At 42.9% G+C, this 22,213-nt stretch overlaps 2 protein-coding genes across 2 annotated transcripts in view; one reads left to right on the forward strand and one right to left on the reverse strand.

Annotated features, from left to right (window-relative positions):
• Nucleotides 1-1,193: 1,193 nt before the first annotated feature.
• On the reverse strand, nucleotides 1,194-18,306 carry LOC143274781 (malate dehydrogenase, mitochondrial-like). The gene is made up of 8 exons (XM_076578707.1): nucleotides 18,156-18,306; nucleotides 15,107-15,365; nucleotides 13,636-13,745; nucleotides 12,704-12,829; nucleotides 8,267-8,371; nucleotides 6,619-6,690; nucleotides 6,138-6,290; nucleotides 1,194-4,906 (listed from the first exon to the last, which is right to left on the reverse strand). The coding sequence occupies exons 1-8, from the start codon at nucleotides 18,225-18,227 to the stop codon at nucleotides 4,772-4,774; spliced, it is 1,032 nt and encodes a 343-aa protein (XP_076434822.1). The 5' UTR covers nucleotides 18,228-18,306; the 3' UTR covers nucleotides 1,194-4,771.
• A 65-nt stretch (nucleotides 18,307-18,371) lies between these two features.
• LOC143275029 (serine/threonine/tyrosine-interacting-like protein 1) overlaps nucleotides 18,372-22,213 on the forward strand; it is a 19,576-nt gene continuing 15,734 nt past the window's right edge. Inside the window, exons 1-2 of the mRNA XM_076579093.1 lie at nucleotides 18,372-18,677; nucleotides 20,791-20,852. Of these exons, the coding sequence (XP_076435208.1) occupies nucleotides 18,569-18,677; nucleotides 20,791-20,852 (171 nt within the window). The 5' untranslated portion in view covers nucleotides 18,372-18,568. The remainder of the gene's footprint in view (nucleotides 18,678-20,790; nucleotides 20,853-22,213) is intronic.

The following is a 22,213-nucleotide window of genomic DNA, read 5'->3' on the forward strand; positions in this document are numbered from 1 at the left end:
AGTTAAAAGATTTAGTTAAAGGTCCCATAGCCTTCAACGGCCATCAGGGTAGTTAATACATATCCACTGTTGCTAAAGGTACCACAGCCTTCCACGGCCATCAGGGTAGTTAATACATATCCACTGTTGCTAAAGGTCCCATAGCCTTCAACGGCCATCAGGGTAGTTAATACATATCCACTGTTGCTAAAGGTACCACAGCCTTCCACGGCCATCAGGGTAGTTAATACATATCCACTGTTGCTAAAGGTCCCATAGCCTTCAACGGCCATCAGGGTAGTTAATACATATCCACTGTTGCTAAAGGTCCTATAGCCTTCAACGGCCATCAGGGTAGTTAATACATATCCACTGTTGCTAAAGGTCCCATAGCCTTCAACGGCCATCAGGGTAGTTAATACATATCCACTGTTGCTAAAGGTCCCATAGCCTTCAATGGCCATCAGGGTAGTCAATACATATCCACTGTTGCTCTGTAGAAATGGGAAATCATTTACAGCTTAGTCTTTTTTGAAGGATTATGACTCGAACTAGGAGGCAAAATTACACAGGCTCTAAGTGCTGCAGCTTTGGGGGGACTAGTTGGCCTTTTGGAACCACCTCCAACGCCAACTGTCCTAAAACCCTCTTGGCCGAGAGAGCAACACACTTCACTATAATCAAATTCTTGCCCAGATAGTCGGGACAGCAGTTGCCTTCTCTGCTGTTCTGATGGTCATAGTTGAACATGACTTACTATCATATGCTGAGCCCAGGTATCTGAATAGGAAGGTCAGACCCAATCCTAATCTGCAGTTTCAACCTTCCCCAACCAAAGTCGGTTACTCCTAACTGGCTTTGCCACGGCGCCTCCTGGAGTAAGGTCAGTCACTCAAAAAAAAAAAGGCACCACTTTTAATGGTGTGACTGTGGAGATCCAAACAAAACCACATGAGCCAATCATCCTGCACTGCCCAGAGGGCTTGGAAAGAGTCGCATTTTACGTGGGACACCACTTGCCCAACTGCCAGTACATGGTCACATCAACAAACTGGATCATATCATTTGACAAGTTTTAGGCAATGCTTGTGATGTATTACCTGAAAGAGAAGGAAAAAAAAAAAGGAGAAAAAAAGAAAATGAGATAAAAAGTGTTCGTCTCACTCAAAATATGTACATGCTGTATACAGGCAGAAATAAACAACACACATCCAAAGCATTTCTTTTGGTATATTCTACTTTCTCCAGCTTCTCACTGTTGCAGACTGACGTATCTAAATTCACCTTTTCCTTTCCTTCCAAACTATTCACATCGTGTATGTAATACTGTACATGACAATTTTCAAACCACACAGCTCACTTTAAGGTATAAGTAAACCATAGGCACACAACCATTGGTTAGAGTACTGTCAAATTTCTAAACAAATACAACAGCAAAAGTGAAAAAACAAAGAAAAACAAAAAAACACACCACAAACTACTAAAATGAAGATGCCTAAGAAATTAAAATACAAATATATAAGAGCTGGAGAAGATACAAAAGCACATTTTATCACACAACAAATCGGCTTGCCTGAATGCCACATTAGTTTCAACCTGCCTCTAAGTAAATGTTTTCTTCAGTGATGAGGAACTGAAAAAACCTTTTACAAGCATGACCTAATTCACTGTGTTCACAGATACCACCATGAAACATGACCTGATTCACTGTTCAAATGCACCACCACGAAACATGACCCACTTCACTGTGTTCAGACATCACCACAAAACATGACCAAATTCACTGTGTTCACAAACACCACCATGTAACATGACCTAATCTACTGTGCTCAGACACCACCACAAAACATGACCGATTTCACTATGTTCACTAACACCACCACACACAAAATATGACCTGATCCACTGTGTTCACAAGCACCACCATTAAACGGGCAGCAAGAGGGATGGATGCGCAGCCTGCGTAGCTGATTGCTGGCAGCCGGTGATAGCAACAGACACACACATGGTCTGTCAAGGGTCATTAGCACCAACAGACACAATGCCACAGATTATGATCTGTCAAAGGTTGCCCACACCAACAGACAATACCATGATCATGAAGACTTGATGTGTTGACACCAGACAGAAAGTGTGAGGCATAGTGTGATGACTGTCGGTGAATCCCGACAATACATAATACTGCTCACAGCCAAAACATTTTCCAACAATGTCCCCGTGAACTTGGTACACAACGAACACTCTCCTTGGGATGAAAAGACACTAAGCTTATGAGAGACTTCCAGAAAAGTTAAAGCAAACGTTTGTTAGAAACAGTTCAATATACTGAGATCCCAGGTAGACTGTCCAAAAGACCCCAACCCCCATCCCCCGCCAAACTCCTTCCAAAGAAAAAAGAATCATCCACGGTTATGACTGACAGATGATACACAGTGGCATGGCGACATGACACTGTCTAGACGTCAACACCACTGGTGACCACAGTGACAGGATGACACTGGCTTAACGTCGACACCACAGGTGACCACAATGACAGGATGACACTGGCTAAACGTCAACACCACAGGTGACCATAATGACAGGATGACACTGGCTAAACATCAACACCACAGGTGACCACAGTGACACGATGACACTGACTAGACATCAACACCACAGTGACATGACAGTGACTAAATGTCAATACCACTGGTGACCACAGTGACAGGATGACACTGGCCAAACGCCAACACCACAAGTGACCACTGACATGATGACACTGGCTAAACGTCAATACCACAGGTGACCACAGTGACACAATGACACTGACTGTAAACTTCAACACCACTGGCGACCACAGTGACACTGACAGGATGACACTGGCTAAACTTCAACACCACTGGTGACCACAGTGACACTGACTGAATGACACTGGCTAAACTTCAACACCACTGGTGACCACAGTGACACTGACTGGATGACACTGGCTAAACTTCAACACCACTGGTGACCACAGTGATGTGACTGGATGACACTGGCTAAACTTCAACACCACTGGTGACCACAGTGACACTGACTGGATGACACTGGCTAAACTTCAACACCACTGGTGACCACAGTGATGTGACTGGATGACACTGGCTAAACTTCAACACCACTGGTGACCACAGTGACACTGACTGGATGACACTGGCTAAACTTCAACACCACTGGTGACCACAGTGATGTGACTGGATGACACTGGCTAAACTTCAACACCACTGGTGACCACAGTGACACTGACTGGATGACACTGGCTAAAACTTCAACACCACTGGTAACCACAGTGATGTGACTGGATGACACTGGCTAAACTTCAACACCACTGGTGACCACAGTGACACTGACTGGATGACACTGGCTAAACTTCAACACCACTGGTGACCACAGTGACATGACAGGATGACACTGGCTGAACTTCAACACCACTGGTGACCACAGTGACACGATGACAGGCTAAACATCAACAATATTGGTGAACACAGTGACCGACCCTCAGAGGTCCTGATGGCAGTGAGTAAAGGCTGCAAACACCAGAGGACTTGCTGGACACATACCACTGCTGACCAGATGACACATGGACACACATTGCTGACATGTTGACACACTGGACACAGAAGCCAACAGCTTCAGGAAAAAAAAACAACACCAGCAAAACCGTGGAGGAAAAGCACAGGAGGCTACAGATCCGTAAACATACACACACCGAAAAAACCTCATACACACAGACTGTTTACACTCAGCCCAACATAACCTACCATGAAACCTGCATCCATGCATCAAACGGTTTTGAAAGGAGATTGAAAACTATGACTGGAAAGATTATTACAAAATTAAAAAAACAAAAAAACCAAAGTGGACTGTGAAGGTAAAAAAGTTTTTCTTCATGGCATAAACAGCACACTACCTCTGTGCCCACATCACTGAGTGCTGTGTGCCTTGACCATCACCATTCTGCACACTCACTTGGCTGGACATCACACAGCAAAAAAGACCACTGTCTACACTGACCACACTGCATACAGAGCAATACGTGGAGAGAGAAGAAAGAAGAATGACCTAGTCTGTCTCCACCCACCACACTGCAGATAGAACAATACACGGAGAAAACAAAGAAAGTGACCCAGTCTGTTGTCTAAGCTTATCACACTCCAGATAGAGCGACACATGGAGAGAGAGAGAGAGAAGACGGACGATGACCACCACCTGTCCACACTGCAGATAGAGTGATACATGGAGAAAGAATCAATGGCAACAAACCACACAATGCAGTTTAATCAGTGACTGGCAGACTACTAACCTGTAGTGTGTGAATGTGGCAGTGACTGCCATGTGGGTGTGTGAATGTGGCAGTGACTGCCATGTGGGTGTGTGAATGTGGCAGTGACTGACATGTTGCAGTGTGTGAATGTGGTGTTGACTTTGTTGTTCTTTCTTTCTGACAGGCAATTACTGAACTAAGAAACTGAATTTTGCTCCCAACAAAGGAAGCTTTTTGTGTGAGAAAGAGACAAGAGATGTAAAGTTAGGCTGGAGGAATGGGGGGAATCTGTGTGTGTGTGTGCAAGACAGAGACAGAATGATGAAGTCCGGCAAGAGGGAAAGGAAAAACTTGAAAGCCTGTGAGAGAGAGAGAGAGAGAGAGAGAGAGAGAGAGACGGACAGAGACAAGAGACACACAGACAGACAGCAGAAGTTAGGCCAGAGGGAAGAGGAGTATGAGGTGAGCGCTGTGTGGTGACAGTGACGAAAAGGCAGCAGCCCCGGCGGTGTTTTACTTGTATGTAGATGCCACAAAGTCCTCCCCCTTTTGGATGTTGGCCATCAGCTCTGGCATGGCCGCCTTCAGCAGGTTCACCTCAAAGTCCAGCAGTTTGCCCATGCCCAGGTTCTTCTCAATGCCTTCTTTCTGTGTAACACAGAGTGTAACAATGTGTTAGTTGACCCATGACCACGTTCTTCTCAATGCCTTCTTTCTGTGTAACTCAGAGTGTAACAATGTGTTAGTTTACCCATGACCAGGTTCTTCTCAATGCCTTCTTTCTGTGTAACACAGAGTGTAACAATGTGTTAGTTTACCCATGACCAGGTTCTTCTCAATGCTTTCCTTCTGTGTAACAGAGTGTAACAATGTGTTAGTTTACCCATGACCAGGTTCTTCTCAATGCCTTCTTTCTGTGTAACACAGAGTGTAACAATGTGTTAGTATACCTATGACCAGGTTCGTCTGAGTGCTGTCCTTCTGTGTGACACATTAACAGCGTCCTTCTCAATACCTTCCTTCTCTACAACACAATAATAGCAGAGGGTTAGTTTACACATGCCTGTGTTCTTCCCAATGCTCTCTCCTTCTGTGTAACACAGAGTGTAACAATGTGTTAGTATACCCACTTCCAGGTGTTTTTTTTTTCTATGCCTTTCTTCTGTGTTAACAATTTGCGTAACTATGTGTTGTTCTAAATGCATTCCTTCTGTATAATTCAGTGGTATCAGTGTGTGTTAGTCGACCCATGCCCATGTTCCTCTCAATGCCTTCCTCCTGTGTAACACAGTGCCTTCTTTCTTTGTGGGCTGTGACTCTCACGCTCACTTGTATCCATGAGTGGGCTTTTATGTTTCTGACCATTTGTATCCTTGCCATGTAGGCAGTCACACTTGTTTTTTCTGGGGGGGGATGGGGTGCATGCCGAGTATGTTCTTGTTTCCATAACTGAATGAATGCCGACATGGATTATGGGATCTTTTACATGCATATTTGATTTTACGCATGCATTTGCACATGAAGGGGCTTCAGGCACAGGCATGTCTGCACAATGGAGATCAGAAAAATTTTCACCCTTTACCCACCAGCCACCATTACCGAGATTCTCCCAGTAAAATTAGTGTAGTGAAGCATCAAGCCTCTGTTTATAAACAAGATGGTTTCTCTGTACTTTTAAAAGGTTAAACATCCCATTGCCTTTTATAGCCACTGCAGCATTGAATTCATATCCACTGTGTCTTTGGCTTGGCACAGGAAGGCAGGGCCCAATCCTCTCCTCCGTACTTTGCCCCCCGTCCTCCCCCAGTAAAACTAGCTTGGCAAAGCACTTGGTCTCTGTTTATAAACAAGACAGACCAGACAGACTCGACGTACTCACCCCCAGTAAAACTGGCGTGGCAAAATACTTGGCCTCTGTTTCGTCTGATCGCACAAAGGCGCACTGCACTTTCCCCTCGTACCCATTGAGCGCTTCAATCAGACTCCTGCAGAACTCAGCGGCAGCATACGCCATGGACAGTGTAGCTGAACCCTGACACAGACATTGCTCCCCTGACATCATCATCATCATCACACATGTCATCCACAGTATCATCGCACTCATCACCCCACAGTCATCACCACACCACTGTTCCCCTGACATCATCATCATCACACACATCATCATCATCATCATCACACACACCACCCACAGTCATCAATAATCACTGTTCCTCTGGCATCATAATCACATAAAATCATCATCATCACATACACCATCCAGTCATCATCACACCACTGTTACCCTGACATCATTATCATCACTGCTGCTTACAGCTGACCACCCAGAAGGCACCATTCTCTATCTATCTGTCACTCACAGCTCCAGCCTTGGCGTCCACCACTTCTGTGCCAGCATTCTGGATTCTGTTGGACAGCCTGGCACGATCCTCCTGTCACCAACACAAAGCCTGAATCATCGTCTGTTAATTAGGGGGGAGGGGGGGGGGGGGGTTAGGGGGAGGCAGGAATGGGGGTACGTGTGCTTCACAAATGTCACAATTAATAACAGACACTTGTTGAGTGCTGTCCTCCCTTAAAGGAAGCTCAAAGTGCTTTACAATAAACATTCAACACACACACACACGCAATAACTTACAACAGTAAAAAGTTTTGACACATAAAAGCATAAAACAAGTTCAAAGATTATGCCCATTCTATTTCTTAATCACACACACATATTTAATGCACAAAAGCATAAAAAAGTTCAAAGATAAACATTCAACAAATACACACACACACACGCAATAACTTACAAAAGTAAAAATAATTGAGACACAAAAGCATAAAACAAGTTCAAAGACTTTGCCTATTACATTTCTCAACCACACACACACACACACACATTTTACGCACAAAAGCATAAAACAAGTTCAAAGACTATGCCTATTTCATTTTTTAATTACACACACACACACACACACAGACCTTACAATTTACGCTGCTGGACCATACTGACACATTTTGACTGTTAAAAACGCTCTTTCTAACAAGAAAAACAACTTGAGGGATCAGTGGATGAAGGTCACTCTTCATTCCCTGTGCCCTTTGTACATCTTGGAGACACATTAAGGATCACCATGCGGGGTGTGTGTGGGGGGTGGGGGGTGGGGGGTGGGGTGGGAGGGTGGTTGAGGGATCAGTGGATGAAGGTCACTCTTCACTCCCTGTGCCCTTTGTACATCTTGGAGACACATTAAGGATCACCATGCGGGGTGTGTGTGGGGGGTGGGGGGTGGGGTGGGAGGGTGGTTGAGGGATCAGTGGATGAAGGTCACTCTTCACTCCCTGTGCCCTTTGTACATCTTGGAGACACATTAAGGATCACCATGCGGGGTGTGTGTGGGGGGTGGGGTGAGAGGGTGGTTGAGGGATAAGTGGATGCCATGGATGGACCTTTACACAAACCAGGTGGCGGAGGGCGAAGGATTACTGGATGACCATATCCACAGCCCAAAACTCTTTTTCTCTGCCATGGATGGACCTTCACATGTCAAAATGGGGGCACAGGGGTTAGTGGATGCCATGGATGGACCTTCACATGTCAAAATGCGGGCACAGGGGTTAGTGGATGCCATGGATGGACCTTCACATGTCAAAATGGGGGCATAGGGGTTAGTGGATGCCATGGATGGACCTTCACATGTCAAAATGGGGGCACAGGGGTTAGTGGATGCCATGGATGGACCTTCACATGTCAAAATGGGGGCACAGGGGTTAGTGGATGCCATGGATGGACCTTCACATGTCAAAATGGGGGCACAGGGGTTAGTGGATGCCATGGATGGACCTTCACATGTCAAAATGGGGGCACAGGGGTTAGTGGATGCCATGGATGGACCTTCACATGTCAAAATGGGGGCACAGGGGTTAGTGGATGCCATGGATGGACCTTCACATGTCAAAATGGGGGCATAGGGGTTAGTGGATGCACTGAAGGACAAACAATGCAAGGGTGCCACCACTGACCGGGGGGAAGGAGACGGGAGGGGTGCACTGGGAGATGAGGGGGATGATGGTGATACCGCTGTGTCCTCCGATCACTGGCACGTTGATCTTGCTCACGTCAAGACCCTGAAATAAGTGCACACCCGAGTTGTTATAGAAGACATTGCTATACCACCATTACACAAACTGTGTACACTTGATATGTTGTACCACACACTTGTACACACCATCACACACCTTATGTATTATACAATAGAAAGAGCGTCTGAGAGAGAGAGAGAGAGAGAAAGACTGACAAGGAGAGATAGAAGCACTCGACACTTGACATTAAATGCACAGTTTCATTGTTGGGGTGGAGTGGTGGTGGTGGTTCAGTCAAAAGTATCAAATAAGATAAAAATAATTTATAAATACATGAACAGCGACCTGAAACATTTAACAAATGGGCAAGTATGCAATAGGAGGAGTTTGTATTATACTCCATGTTTGGTGTTACATATGCTTACCATGTCAAACTGATGCAAACTAGGCCTATCGGTTTGCTCTGCTTATTCCTTTGGCCAAGCACAGCAAACCGATAGGCCTAGTTTGAATCAGTTTGACATGGTACAGTATATGACACCAAAACAATGTTTCATTTTCACTGCCTATGAAGCATAAAATCTGAATCAGAAATTCTGCAGATTTTTTCCCCCTGGCTCAAGCGACACACAAGCCACAAGATAAAGTTTCAGGTAATCGTTTGAGCATGTGTGAACACACCAAGACACAGTCATAAACATGTGCACACGCATGAAATTATCACACAGCGCGCTCGCCTATGTTCACTCACGCTATGCATGATGCAAACAGAGGGAGTTTAACATTTGATACTGCACCCCTCCTTATCCCCCTACCCCTATCACAGTGAAACCTACACCCCTGTTGCCAGACATAAAGCCACAATGACAATGTGCAGTCATTGTGTCCTCCAAGTGTCCCGTCTTGACAGGGTGTCCAGAAATAGAAGCAGTGCCCTCTATGGCTGTGAGTCAGTCTGGAGGGGCTGTCCGCTGTGGTGTCCTGAAAGCCACACTGGTGGCCACTAAGCAACACTGTGTGTGTGTGTGTGTGTGTGTGTGTGTGCATGGAAGTGTGACCATGTGTGTGTGTGTGAAGAGCAGCCCACAAAGACAGCTCAATGACAACAGCCCATAAAACCTCCCCGGCGGTAAAGCAGTGGCGAGTTCAGTGGGCATAAAATGCTACCTTCAACAGAACTACAGAAAGACACTCCCTCCCACTAAGCCTCTTCTCCTCTACCACCACTGCCTGTTTACCACACTCAGTTCAGTGGGCATAAAATGCTACCTTCAACAGAACTACAGAAAGACACTCCCTCCCACTGAGCCTCTTCTCCTCTACCACCACTGCCTGTTTACCACACTCAGTTCAGTGGGCATAAAATGCTACCTTCAACAGAACTACAGAAAGACACTCCCTCCCACTGAGCCTCTTCTCCTCTACCACCACTGCCTGTTTACCACACTCAGTTCAGTGGGCATAAAATGCTACCTTCAACAGAACTACAGAAAGACACTCCCTCCCACTGAGCCTCTTCTCCTCTTCCACCACTGCCTGTTTACCACACTCAGTTCAGTGGGCATAAAATGCTACCTTCAACAGAACTACAGAAAGACACTCCCTCCCAATGAGCCTCTTCTCCTCTTCCACCACTGCCTGTTTACCACACTCAGCTTATGCTTCATGACCTCACTCCAGGAATGGAAAAACCAAAGCACAGACTGAAAAGTAAAACACTGTTATTGTTGCACAATTCAAAAAGTTCAACAGTAGCACTACTTGAAAAGCTCAACAGTGAAGTACAATTCCAAAAGCTCAACAATGAAGCACGCTTCAATAACAACCCTTTGCACCTTTGGTTCCAAACAGGTATGAAGCATGGTCCACAACTGATCAACCCAACAGCAGAAATAAAACACATCTTGCAAACAGACAGCACATGCAACCCTTAACTCATTCAACCCTGCGTCTGCCTGAGAAGCGTGCGCCGCTGATCGCTATTCTCCGCCTGAGCCCACTTGACACGCGGGCGAAGAACCCCGTTCATTTAAACTGGTTCGTCAGCTCATTATTATGCATCAAACTGCTATTTAAGGGAAGTAACTCCAACTTAACTGCCTTCCTCAATGGCACACGAAGTTTTGCTCCAAAAATCGAACGAACAGTGTGCTTTTTATCCAGTTTTCTGCATGGATATGGTAAAACGTCATAGGCTTACTGCGCAGTTTAGAGCTCATTGAAATTATGATGGACTCTTGCAGCAAATTCAACCCAGATAATGACGATTTGTCTTTTAATTCTTTCGATAAGTCATGGGAAAGTGAAAGAGATGAAATTTGCAAGCAGTGTAGACAATCAAATAGACAGCCCACAACCTTCAACATTGACAGAAGCTGACATTTTCCTATTTCTGTTTTTAATTTCAACATTGTGATGGTTGTGCAGACAGGACAGAGTAACATGATGGTGATTCAGACAGGACAGAGTAACATTGTGATGGTTGTTCAGACAGGACAGTGTAACATTGTGATGGTTGTTCAGACAGGACAGAGTAACATTGTGATGGTTGTTCAGACAGGACAGTGTAACATTGTGATGGTTGTTCAGATAGGACAGAGTAACATTTACACTGTGTTTGAATAATGTTGTGATGGTTGTTCAGACAGGACAGAGTAACATTGTGATGGTTGTTCAGACAGGACAGAGTAACATGATGGTGATTCAGACAGGACAGAGTAACATGATGGTGATTCAGACAGGACAAAGTAACATTGTGATGGTTGTGCAGAAAGGACAGAGTAACATGATGGTGGTTCAGACAGGACAGAGTAACATGATGGTGGTTCAGACAGGACAGAGTAACATTGTGATGGTTGTGCAGACAGGACAGAGTAACATGATGGTGATTCAGACAGGACAGAGTAACATTGTGATGGTTGTGCAGACAGGACAGAGTAACATGATGGTGGTTCAGACAGGACAGAGTAACATGATGGTGGTTCAGACAGGACAGAGTAACATTGTGATGGTTGTGCAGACAGGACAGAGTAACATGATGGTGATTCAGACAGGACAGAGTAACATGATGGTGGTTCAGACAGGACAGAGTAACATTGTGATGGTTGTGCAGACAGGACAGAGTAACATGATGGTGGTTCAGACAGGACAGAGTAACATGATGGTGGTTCAGACAGGACAGAGTAACCAAGAGGAAGGGATGGTTGACCTTGGCTTCAAGGACAAGATAGACAGATAGTGACAGGCCACAAGAGGGAGGGATGGCTGACCTTGGCTTCAAAGACAATATAGACAGATAGTGACAGGCCACAAGAGGGAGGGATGGTTGACCTTGGCTTCAAGGACAAGATAGTGACAGGCCACAAGAGGGAGGGATGGCTGACCTTGGCTTCAAAGACAATATGGACAGATAGTGACAGGCCACAAGAGGGAGGGATGGTTGACCTTGGCTTCAAGGACAAGATAGACTGATAGTGACAGGCCACAAGAGGAAGGGATAGTTGACCTTGGCTTCAAGGACAAGATAGACAGACAGTGACAGGCCACAAGAGGGATGGATGGTTGACCTTGGCTTCAAAGACAATATAGACAGATAGTGACAGGCCACAAGAGGGAGGGATGGCTGACCTTGACTTCAAGGACAAGATAGACAGATAGTGACAGGCCACAAGAGGGAGGGATGGTTGACCTTGGCTTCAAGGACAAGATAGTGACAGGCCACAAGAGGGAGGGATGGCTGACCTTGGCTTCAAGGACAAGATAGTGACAGGCCACAAGAGGGATGGCTGACCTTGACTTCAAGGACAAGATAGTGACAGGCCACAAGAGGGAGGGATGGCTGACCTTGACTTCAAGGACAAGATAGTGACAGGCCACAAGAGGGAAGGATGGCTGACCTTGGCTTCAAGGACAAGACAGACAAAAAGACAGTGACAGCAAAAGAGGGAGAGGTGGCTGACCTTGGCTTCAAGGACAAGACAGACAGTAACAGCCAACATGAGGGAGGGATGGCTGACCTTGGTTTCAAGGACAAATCAGAGAGAGACAGTGACAGCAGAAGAGGGAGGGATGGCTGACCTTGGCTTCAAGGACAAATCAGACAGACAGTGACAGCAGAAGAGGGAGGGATGGCTGACCTTGGCTTCAAGGATAAATCAGACAGAGACAGTGTCAGCAGAAGAGGGAAGGATGACTGACCTTGGCTTCAAAGACAAATCAGACAGAGACAGTGACAGCAGAAGAGGGAGGGATGGCTGACCTTGGCTTCAAGGACAAATCAGAGAGAGACATTGACAGCAGAAAGGGAGAGGTGGCTGACCTTGGCTTCAAGCACAAGACAGACAGACAAACAGCAAAAGAGAGGGAGGGGTAGCTGACCTTGGCCTCAGCAATGAAGGTGTTGGACCTGACCACGTCCAGGGTGGTGATGCCAAACACTCTGCGCGCATCATACACTCCCCGCTTATCCAACACCTCTGAGGCAATGGGCACTGTAGAGTTCACCTGTACATATACAGCACGCTATCAGTGTAGCTGATACTGACCAACATATCAAATAAATACCCCTCCACCCCTACACACAACCTTTGTTGGCACAAACAACATATCAAATAAACACCCTCTCCCCCTACACACAACTTTGGTGGTACACTAATGCCACATCAAATGAAGACCCAGTCACCCTACACACGTCTTCGCTGACACTGAAAACCCTTAAAGCAAACACCCCCTATCCCAACACACTAATAACACGTCAAATAAACACCTCCTCCCCCCAACACACACTTTCACAGACACTAACGACACATCAAATGAACACCCCTCTCCCCTCAGTACATCTTTGTAGACACTTACGACATCAAATGAACACCCCTTCCCCTTCAACAATGTAGACACTAACGACATGTCAAGTAAACACCACTCCCCTTACACACCACTTTGTAGACACTAATGACATGTTAAATAAACACCCTACCTCCTCCTCCTACACACAACTTTGTAGACACTAATGATACATCAAACACCATCTACCCTTCATACACCTTTGTGGACACTAATGACACATCAAATGAACACCCCATCCCCTTACATTTACCATCTAGGATAAAAAAACAAACAATAAAAACAACAAAACTGCAAAACATCATGGGTCATGACATTATCTTGACCATCAAGCTCCTGAAGGCTACAGTAAGACCAGGATGGGCTGTCAACCCTTCTACTTAATTCATCATCCCTAGATCATAAAAAAGAGAAAAATCTTTTAAAAAAGGATAGAAAAAATCCTTCAAAAGCCAGAGAAAACTAACAGGGTTGGTAATGATGCCCATCATTGCTCTGGGACAGACCCTAGCCACAGCATCTGTCAGGTCACGCACGATACCGGCATTGGTGTTGAACAGGTCGTCCCTTGTCATGCCTGTTGACACACACACCACACATATATATAAATATGTCACCTATTAACAACATACAATTGCAACACACACATGTCACCTATCAGTAACAAGAAACACATCACCTATCAGTAACAAACACATCACCAATCAGCAACATAAACCACACACACATGCTACCTATCAGTAACATACACCACACACATCACCTATCAGTAACATACACCACACACACCCATCACCTATCAGTAACATACACCACACCCATCACCTATCAGTAACATACACCACACACATCACCTATCAGTAACAGAAACCACACCCATCACCTATCAGTAACATACACCACACACACCCATCACCTATCAGTAACATACACCACACCCATCACCTATCAGTAACATACACCACACACATCACCTATCAGTAACATACACCACACACACCCATCACCTATCAGTAACATACACCACACACACCCATCACCTATCAGTAACATACACCACACCCATCACCTATCAGTAACATACACCACACACACCCATCACCTATCAGTAACAGAAACCACACCCATCACCTATCAGTAACATACACCACACCCATCACCTATCAGTAACATACACCACACCCATCACCTATCAGTAACATACACCACACCCATCAGTAACAGAAACCACACCCATCACCTATCAGTAACATACACCACAAACATCACCTATCAGTAACATACACCATAAACATCACCTATCAGTAACATAAACCACACACACCCATCACCTATCAATCCCCCACACCACCCACGGACCTGGTTACCTATCAGTAACAAACACATCACCGATCAGCAACATAAACCACACACACATGCTACCTATCAGTAACATACACCACACACATCACCTATCAGTAACAGAAACCACACCCATCACCTATCAGTAACATACACCACAAACATCACCTATCAGTAACATAAATCACACACACCCATCACCTATCAATCCCCCACACCACCCAAGGACCTGGTTACCTATCAGTAACAAACACATCACCAATCAGCAACATAAACCACACACACCCGTCACCTATCAGTAACATACACCATAAACATCACCTATCAGTAACATAAACCACACACACATGCTACCTATCAGTAACATACACCATAAACATCACCTATCAGTAACAGAAACCACACACACCCATCACCTATCAATCCCCCACACCACCCACTGACCTGGTTACCTATCAGTAACAAACACATCACCAATCAGCAACATAAACCACACACACATGCTACCTATCAGTAACATACACCACAAACATCACCTATCAGTAACAGAAACCACACACACCCATCACCTATCAATCCCCCACACCACCCACTGACCTGGTTTCCTGGGCACTCCGGCGGGGATCAGCACGATGTCCGAACCCTCCAGGCACTGGTGTAGGTGGTCTGGCCCCAGGAAGCCCTGCACCCTGGCCCGCGAGTCGATGTGGCTGAGGTCCGATGCCACTCCCATTACATGGGCGATGTCATACAGGTTGAGGTGGGACACGACTGGCATCTGCTTCAGCAGCAGGGCCAGAGGCTGACCGATGCCGCCTGCCGCTCCCAACACGGACACCTGGACATCTCTGGTCAGCTGGCGGCAAACACAGTGATTTATTCATACTCACTACAGTTTAACTGCAGGTACGAGTTAACTTGTACCAAGATTATTTCCAGGTACGTGTATTCTCAAACCAACATACTATTATAATTTCATTCATCCTTGCCTGGTACAGCTGGCACTCTAAACTGAACCATTTAGTGATTTAGGGATTCTGGAAGCATGAAAATGAAGCTTTGTCTTTGACCGATTAGATCAACAGTTCTCTACACGTTTTCGCAGCTTTAGTGAACTACCCTGTTTTTCTGCAGTGGTCTCATGTAGTGCTGGTCTTACGGAGTTCAAACAGGCATGTAGCTGTAGGACAGAATGAGTTAAAATAATCACTTTGATCATCACAGTAGAAAGTACACAGTATTCTATACCCCCCCCCCCTTCCCCCCCCCCCCCCCCCCCACACACACACAAACACTCTCCAACACACGAATACTTTGGTTACCTTTGTCAACTGGCCACCACACAAATGTCTCATTTTCAACCATCACAGTACAAAATATATCACTATTATATTCATACCACAGTCTAACGCTAAAGAACACAGTATTCTAATCCCCTGCATCCTTCACCAGTTGGCCACCAAACACAGTTTTCCTTTCATATCACAGTGGGAAAAAAAACAACCCATTCTATTCATAGCACATTAGCAGTGTTTAAATAATCATCATTAAACACATATCAATCATCATTCTTCATATCACAGTAAAATACTAAAAACAACAATTTTCCATTCTAACTTCTATTCATGACTCAGTACAACTATACTATAAAAGACATACAATTCTGTTCACATCACAGCCAAAAAACAACATCATCATTCCATTTATATTACAGTAGAAAAAAGATCCATTAACAGTATTAAAACCATTCTATTCATACAACAGTAAAAAAACAACAACAAACAAACAAACAAAAAAACCCACAATCCTACTCCGGGGTCCTACTACAGTCTGACAATGTCAAACAAAAAACTTTATTCAAATCACAGATTAAAAAAAAAAAAATTCTTTTCATATATATAACAGTACTTTAAAACACTATTATATTTACATTCATGAATATTACACTATGTTAACACATTAACAGTACAATCACACACACACACACATATATATACATATATATATATATGAAGAGTCTAATCATATATAATGGTACTTAATAAAATTAAAAGTATTTTGAAGAGTCTAATCATATATAATGGTACTTAATCAAATTAAAAGTATTTTACTTTTTTTAATCAAACATAAAATAACACACAAAAAACACCAAAAAACCCCAACTAGTATCATTAGTATTACTTTACTTTGTGATATTGGTATTGAAAAAATGTATTCTAGTAATTCAACAGTACTTTGAAACACTATATTTTAATCATGTAACAGATTGACTTTAAAAAAATAATATTCTTTTTGAAATAACATCAATTAAAAACACTATTCATCTAACAGTACTATAAACAATAGTATTCTATTCATAATGGTTGTCCCTTGGTTTCAAGGAAGGTGTAATTATCTTTGCACATGTATGCAAATGGCTCTGCAGACCATGTCTGAAAACGCAGTCATTAGCACACAGGACACTGGATGTCTGCTGGTGTTGCAAGGGCTGTATTCTTTTCATATTATATCAGTATTAAAAAAAAGCACTTAATTCAATACTAAAATCAGATTAAAACAACAAAACAAAAACAACAACAACAACGCAGTAATCAACAACAGTATTTTTTTCATTTAACAGTATTAACAAAAACAAAAAAACCGCAAAAAAACCCTGAGTATTTTAAACTATTTTATTAAGTGAATAAATCCACTGTATTCTTCCTTCCTTCCATGTGGTAACTACAATCATTTGTTGATTATTCTCAGTCTGTCACTAATTGGGGTATCTGCAGGAAGAAACTCTAATTATAGAAAAAAAGAATCATATAACATTATTAATAATAAAAGTTATATTATATTCAAGTAACAGAACCCCCCCCCCCCCCCCCCCCACAATATTCTATTCATATGACAGTTTATTGAAAATGCAGCAATCTATTCACACTACAAAAACAGACTCTACACATGTTAATTTGCGGTACAAAAACATTGCATTCTATTCATATTATGCTGTAAAAAACAATGCATTATGGTTATTTCATTATTCTATCCATATACAAACATAAAACTATTATAAAAATAAACTTTTTTCTATCTATATTTGAGCATGGTGCTTATTATATTTTTTCTCGTGGCCTGACTACGCCGTTGGGTTACGCTGCTGGTCTGGCATCTGCTTGGCAGATGATGTGTAGCGTATATGGATTTGACCGACGGAACGCTGTGACGCCTACTTGAGCTGCTGATACTGCTTGTTTTCGGGCATACAGCGGAGTTCGGTTGGGTTTGCAGACTGAATTTTTTTGATGGATTTAACACATATTTGGCTCAAAGTTATCTTTACGTGGATATTTTGGAACAGTACTAGAAAGCATGACCTTGGTGATGATAATTGTGGCAACGACACCTAAAATGTCGAAACTATACATCAAAAGTGGGGGACGCCGAGTTTATGGCTCCAAAAGGCGGACCTGACTTCACACCAACTGGGCCGTGAACTTGTCTTCAAGGTTCACGCCCAACACTGACCTGACCTGACCCACGGACAACCCCACCGCACGTCTACGTTGGGTGACAGTTGAGTCAGACAATTTTTCGGTGTGCGCACACTGCCAAGTCTGCGATAAAAAGCTACAGTTTGGAAACCATACAAATGATAACTCACATTTCTGTTTGTAGAATACTGTTCTTTGACGACGCACAATAACCGTGTAGGACGAGCAACTCGGGACAACATCTTCAAGGTGTGCAGGGCCAGCAGGTTACCAACCTTTATCCTACCCCAATCGGACTGCTTGGGAAACAGGATACTGCTGGGTGCATTAAAGGCGCATGCGCAAAACTGTTCGCGTCAACAACCGCTGCACGTGTAACTTCCAACAAATCTCGCAGATATGGCCAGCAAGATATTACCCCTTCCTTGTATATTTTTGTGTGCATTGTAAATAAATGCTAACGGGATATAACTGTTTTGGGGGGGAGGAGTAGAGTCAATCTACTTCTTATTGCGGATGTTTTTAGATATTTATTGTGGAGCAAGAAGTTTGCATCCGGTGGAGAGCTTTTACTTTCACAATTATGGCTGACGTCGGTTTAAAACTGATTGAGCCCAGCGCCTTGTTCAACATGCTTCAGCAAGGACTGACTTGCTCTCGCCTAAGTGATCCAAATTACCTGCTACTGATTGGTACGACTTCTGACTTTTTCACCTCATATATTGATTGTGACAGCACGTCTGTTTATTCAAACTAAAACTTGAATTTCGGAATGCAAACTGGAGTTACTGTCAACAACATTGAATAAGTTTTAATATTGATAACGGTATAGATATTTTGTGTCAGATTTTTTTTACATCGGTAATGCTTTTCTTAATTTCTTTAATTCTTTTGGATCCTCTTTCTTGATTTCTTTCTTAAACTCTTTTGGATCTTCCTTAACCCCCCCCCCCCCCCAAAAAAAAAAAACAAAACAAACCAACAACAACAAACAAAACAAAACAAAAAAACCACACCAAAAAAAACCAACAAAAAACAAACCAAACCAAACAAACAAAAAAACAACCCCCCCCCCAAAAAAAAACAAAAAACAAAAACAAAACAAACAAAACCCCAACAACCTATAAATAAAAATTCATATAGAAACTTACTGGAAAACAATATGAGTCAATATGTGAGCAATAAACCAGTCAAGGTAGCGATGTGTTTGTCAGGATCAAGATCAGGTAGTGAGACGGATAATTCTGCACCATTCCTTCAGGGGTGGTAGCCTCTGTTCTTGTTTCATTTGCGCCACACAGCCAGGGTCCTTTGACTGTATTCTTTGGCAATGGCCTAGGCATTGGACCTGCTTGAATCTTTCAGTGTCTTTCTTCTTTGGGTAGGAGACCCATACTACTGCACTATCCTCCATGGCAGTATCAGCAGACAAGGGAGACAAAAGCCATCTGCCAACATTTAGGATGGCAGTTCCCAGGAAGCTGAGTGTGCAGTTGGCCGTAATGAAGATGGCCCCTCAACTTTTTCACATCAGCATTTTCTCAGCTGCTGCAGTTGTTACAAAAAAAATAGAAAAAAAAGAGAGAGAGAAAAAAAAAAGAAAAAAAAAAGAAAAGAAAAAAAAGAAAAAAGAAAAGGCCAAACATGGTTTGAAGGTGAATATTAACAAAATAGTTCAAGTCATCATGTAACTCATGTATGGAATCAACTGCCACTTCATCTAAAACAAGCACCATCTACTAACTCATTCAGTAATCAACTGGACAATTCTGCAAAACTCTTTGACTATTTTTAGAGAGTTTGATGAATAAATAAACTGTAAATTGGTGCTGAACCTTGACCAAAATCTCTACTAGAAAAAGTAATGAAAAAAGAGGGGCTGTTTTTAGTGCATGCTGCACATGGGACCTCAGTTTATCGTCTCATCCAAATGAATAGCATCCAGACCACCACTCAAGGTATAGTGGAGGGGGAGAAAATACTGGCGACTGTAGTAGTATTGGGTAGTACCATCAAAACTATATTTTAAATTGAAAGACTTCTCGCTGCCTGAATCAATTTTTACATGGATCCTAGATTTTCTAAGATGCAGACTGCACCTCCTCCACATGTATTCTCAACATAGGCGCCCCACAGGGATGTGTTCTATCCCCACCATTGTACTCACTATTCACACATGACTGTGCAACTCGTAATGAATGTAACACCATGGTCAAGTTTGCCGACGATGCTACTGTAGAAGGGCTGATTATGAACAGTGATGATTCAAAACTGATATAGGGAACTTGTCAGCTGGTGTGATTAAAACAACTTAGAACTCAACGTATCAAAAACAAAAGAATTAATTTTAGATTTCAGGAAGACCAGATCTGACCCCTCATCACTTGTCATTAAAGACAAGCAAGTAGAGATCATCAGCGAATTTAAATTTCACGGACTGATCATTTCCATCGATATGAAATGGGAGAAAAATACGGAAGAAATTGTTAAAAAAAGCACAACAGCGTCTGTACTTTCTTTGGTACCTCAAAAAGTTTGGAATTACAAAAGAAATCATGGTTGATTTCTGCAGAGCAGTCATTGAAAGTGTGTTAACCTTTGCTATTACTGTTTGGTACAGAAATATTTCCAAGGCAGAAGTCGCAGGCCCTGAACAGAATCGTAAAAACTGCCACCAAGATTATCGGGGCTGATCTACCTTCTCTAGACGACATATGATTGTTTTTTCAAAACTTCTGACTGGTTTGTTACAATCTGTCCATTTTCATTTTTATGTGATTTTACAGCTTATCTTTGGTTTTGCAGATGCACGCAAGAAAGCTGAATTCAACGAGGATCATGTGATGACGGCAAAGAAAGCTCCCAGAGTAAGATATTGAATGTCATGTTCGTCATCATCTTAGTCATGTGATGACAGCAAAGAAAGCTACCAGAGTAAGTCATTGGATGTCATGTTTGTCATCATCTTAGTAATGTGATGACAGCAAAGAAAATCCCAGAGTAAGTCACTGAATGTCATGTTCATCATCAACTTTGTCATGTGATGACAGCAAAGAAAGCTACCAGAGTAAGTCATTGAATGGAATGTCATGTTCATCATCACTTTAGTCATATGATCACAGCAAAGAAAACTCCCAGAGTAAGTCATTCAATGTCATGTTTGTCATCAGTTTAGTCATATGATCACAGCAAAGAAAACTCCCAGAGTAAGTCATTCAATGTCATGTTTGTCATCACTTTAGTCATATGATCACAGCAAAGAAAACTCCCAGAGTAAGTCATTCAATGTCATGTTTGTCATCACTTTAGTCATATGATCACAGCAAAGAAAACTCCCAGAGTAAGTCATTCAATGTCATGTTTGTCATCAGTTTAGTCATATGATCACAGCAAAGAAAACTCCCAGAGTAAGTCATTCAATGTCATGTTTGTCATCAGTTTAGTCATATGATCACAGCAAAGAAAACTCCCAGAGTAAGTCATTCAATGTCATGTTTGTCATCAGTTTAGTCATATGATCACAGCAAAGAAAACTCCCAGAGTAAGTCATTCAATGTCATGTTTGTCATCAGTTTAGTCATATGATCACAGCAAAGAAAACTCCCAGAGTAAGTCATTCAATGTCATGTTTGTCATCAGTTTAGTCATATGATCACAGCAAAGAAAACTCCCAGAGTAAGTCATTCAATGTCATGTTTGTCATCAGTTTAGTCATATGATTACAGCAAAGAAAACTCCCAGAGTAAGTCATTCAATGTCATGTTTGTCATCAGTTTAGTCATATGATTACAGCAAAGAAAACTCCCAGAGTAAGTCATTCAATGTCATGTTTGTCATCAGTTTAGTCATATGATTACAGCAAAGAAAACTCCCAGAGTAAGTCATTCAATGTCATGTTTGTCATCAGTTTAGTCATATGATCACAGCAAAGAAAACTCCCAGAGTAAGTCATTCAATGTCATGTTTGTCATCAGTTTAGTCATATGATCACAGCAAAGAAAACTCCCAGAGTAAGTCATTCAATGTCATGTTTGTCATCAGTTTAGTCATATGATCACAGCAAAGAAAACTCCCAGAGTAAGTCATTCAATGTCATGTTTGTCATCAGTTTAGTCATATGATCACAGCAAAGAAAACTCCCAGAGTAAGTCATTCAATGTCATGTTTGTCATCAGTTTAGTCATATGATCACAGCAAAGAAAACTCCCAGAGTAAGTCATTCAATGTC

Source organism: Babylonia areolata, chromosome 29 (assembly GCF_041734735.1).
Source record: "Babylonia areolata isolate BAREFJ2019XMU chromosome 29, ASM4173473v1, whole genome shotgun sequence".
Lineage (NCBI taxonomy): Eukaryota > Metazoa > Mollusca > Gastropoda > Neogastropoda > Buccinidae > Babylonia > Babylonia areolata.

Bases quoted from the DNA above. Each gene is read 5' to 3' on its own strand.
- LOC143274781 (XM_076578707.1), bottom strand. From the start codon at position 18,227: ATGTTGTCCCGAGTTGCTCGTCCTACACGGTTATTGTGCGTCGTCAAA. The intron at 6,691-8,266 runs GTCAGTGGTGGC...TGTTGGTGACAG, and splicing joins CTCCCGTCTCCTTCCCCCCG to GAGGATCGTGCCAGGCTGTC. The intron at 4,907-6,137 runs GTGAGTACGTCG...TGTGTTACACAG, and splicing joins CCACGCCAGTTTTACTGGGG to AAAGAAGGCATTGAGAAGAA.